The sequence below is a fragment of the Gavialis gangeticus genome, unplaced genomic scaffold (genome assembly GCF_001723915.1).
Source record: "Gavialis gangeticus isolate Ggan-Ray unplaced genomic scaffold, GavGan_comp1, whole genome shotgun sequence".
NCBI lineage: Eukaryota > Metazoa > Chordata > Crocodylia > Gavialidae > Gavialis > Gavialis gangeticus.
The window spans coordinates 206,130,542-206,132,887 of NW_017729032.1; the positions used below are offsets into that span (position 1 = coordinate 206,130,542).

General features: G+C 43.2%; 1 protein-coding gene across 2 annotated transcripts in view; it reads right to left on the minus strand.

Annotated features, from left to right (window-relative positions):
* Nucleotides 1-2,346, minus strand: part of AGPAT3 (1-acylglycerol-3-phosphate O-acyltransferase 3) — a 187,358-nt gene that overhangs the window by 16,742 nt on the left and 168,270 nt on the right. For both annotated transcript variants that reach the window (XM_019524624.1, XM_019524623.1), the window contains exons 5-6: nt 1,197-1,350; nt 614-716 (exon numbers count right to left, since the gene is read on the minus strand). In XM_019524624.1, coding sequence (XP_019380169.1) covers nt 614-716; nt 1,197-1,350 — 257 coding nt within the window. The remainder of the gene's footprint in view (nt 1-613; nt 717-1,196; nt 1,351-2,346) is intronic.

Genomic DNA, 2,346 nt, shown 5'->3' on the forward strand with positions numbered 1-2,346 from the left:
TTAACACATGTGGAATGAAAAACAATGAGCCATTAAGTCAACTGACTCCCTCTGCCTAAATAGTGATGTACTGTGGAGCACGAATCAAAGCAGGGTGCTTCTATCTTGATCAGAAAATCAGGGAAAATCATCTTCCCTGCTTAATACACACACCCCAATTGGAAGAGGAGGAGGTGTGGAGAGGAGGGCTGATTTGGGGGAAAAGGGTGCAAGAAAATACAGTCTTCTGAAGTTCTACACAATCCACGAGATATGCTCTGCTAAGTGGACACCACAGGGACATGGTTTTTCGATAGGAGGAGATGCCCTCACTTTTTAAAAGATGGCAAGTACTGGTTTAAAGGACTGTTCATGCCCTGTCTTGAAAGTTGTATGGTGATGAAAATCTAGGCCGTCACCAAAGTTCTAGGTGATGGGCAGGACCTAGGATCTTTAAAAGAGGGAACAGTTTGAAGCACAGGACATGGTAAGGCTCCTTGGGACACGCAATGGAACCTGAAGGACACAGTGCTGGGGTAATGATGAAGAGTAACATTTCCCTACCAGACCTGGAAACATTTTAGTATCCAGAACAAAAGCCCCTTGGGTCTTGCACCAGTCATTCCGTGCTCACCTCACACACATATCTGCTTCGTATTTTTTTCCATAAAGGATTCCCAGTAAAGAGGGGTTCTTGTTTCCTCGGAAGTTTAGTGTTACATCATACACTGCTGAAACTGTTGCAAGAAAAAAGAATACAGCCATTATCTTAGCCTTCCATGCATCCAGCTTGCCCATGTTCAAACTTTAAATAAAAACAAACTGAAGCAAACACTGCTTTAATGATGTCAGTTAGCCAAATACTGCCAATAGTTTAATTCATAAGGCGTAACCAACCAGACTGCTACTTAATTTATCCTATTTTGCAAATGCTTCACAAGAGTATAGCAAGAGCTTGGTGCATGTTCATATATTGGTACTTTAAAAGGTGTAAAATATTAATTTGCGCAAATTAAAACTAGAACAGTCATGCATTTTAAAGATTGCTCATCAAGGAGTCAAGTGCTTCAAAGTAATATTAATGATGTCAAATTGCTGTAATGAGTCTGTATTTTCACCAAATATGAATATATTGAATCATCAGGTACTACACCTGATCTAAGCCTGCAAGAGGCCAAGAAGCTAGTACTGTTAAGAACAAAGGAAAGCTAGCATACCTGTTCCCCTGAGACACTGGACTGCAGTGGTGAAACCTTTGGTTCTGGGTAACAGATGATATTTGAGTTTAGGCAATCCCTTGGATGCAGCTACCTCCATGCTGATACGATGCTTAGTCTCTGTAAAACGAGTTCCTTCGCAATACAAGAGAAACTAGCACACAAAACAAGAGGAAAAACAAGAGTATCTCATGATAACAAGCAGAAATTGAAGTGGCTGTGCAACAGAACAAGGCAGAGGATATGGTACTTTTATGGAGCATGCACACTTTTTCTTTATTTGTTCTATAAGCATCAAAACCACTTTATAACTCTTCACTAGCACAAATGAATATAAAAGATAGGCTGTGAGAGAACTGAATCAGCAGTTTGCTGAGCAGCTTCATTTTCAGGACATAAATAGTTAAAGCAGGGGTGGACAATTATTTTGGGCGGAAGGCCGCTTACTGAGTTTTGGCAAGTCATCAAGGGCTACATGACAGGCAGCCAGGAGCAGATAAATTTTAATTTTTTAAATTTTTTAGGGGCCCCACGGGCCGGATAGAATGGCTCGGTGGGCGATATCCGGCCTGTGGGCCGCATTTTGCCCACCCGAGTTGAAGCCTGGTCTCAAAGAATGCAAGGCTATAAATGCAAACATTCACAGAACCACTTAAATAAAGGGCACAGTTTTGGATCTCAGTCCCCCCTCCCTGCCCTTAATCAAACAAGTAGATACACACAGACTTACATTTAACATGCATACAAATCTCCATTTTGATTCCAGCTCAGTCACTGCTTCCTCTAAAAGCTATAGGAGGATTCAAAACTGGATGAAAGTAACTTCAACCCTTCAGTAGCATAACTGTGGCCACGGGCCACATGCCACACAGGCTACACCAGCAGGAGTTGCATGCCCTGGGATCTGCACCAGTGTAAGGTCATGGGTTCCCAGGTCACACCCCTAACACACCACTGCACCATACTGTGGACTCCACTGGTGTCAGGGGTGGCACCACTCTGCCCCCTGGGGCAAGGGCAGGAGCAGACAGTGAAAGCTCATTGAGGGGGAGGGCCTAGGCTAGGGACAGAAGTTGCACAAACTGGTTTTAGTGATCAGAAACTGGTTTAAACCTGTAACAGAACAGAAGGTCAGTGCACATAAACCAGT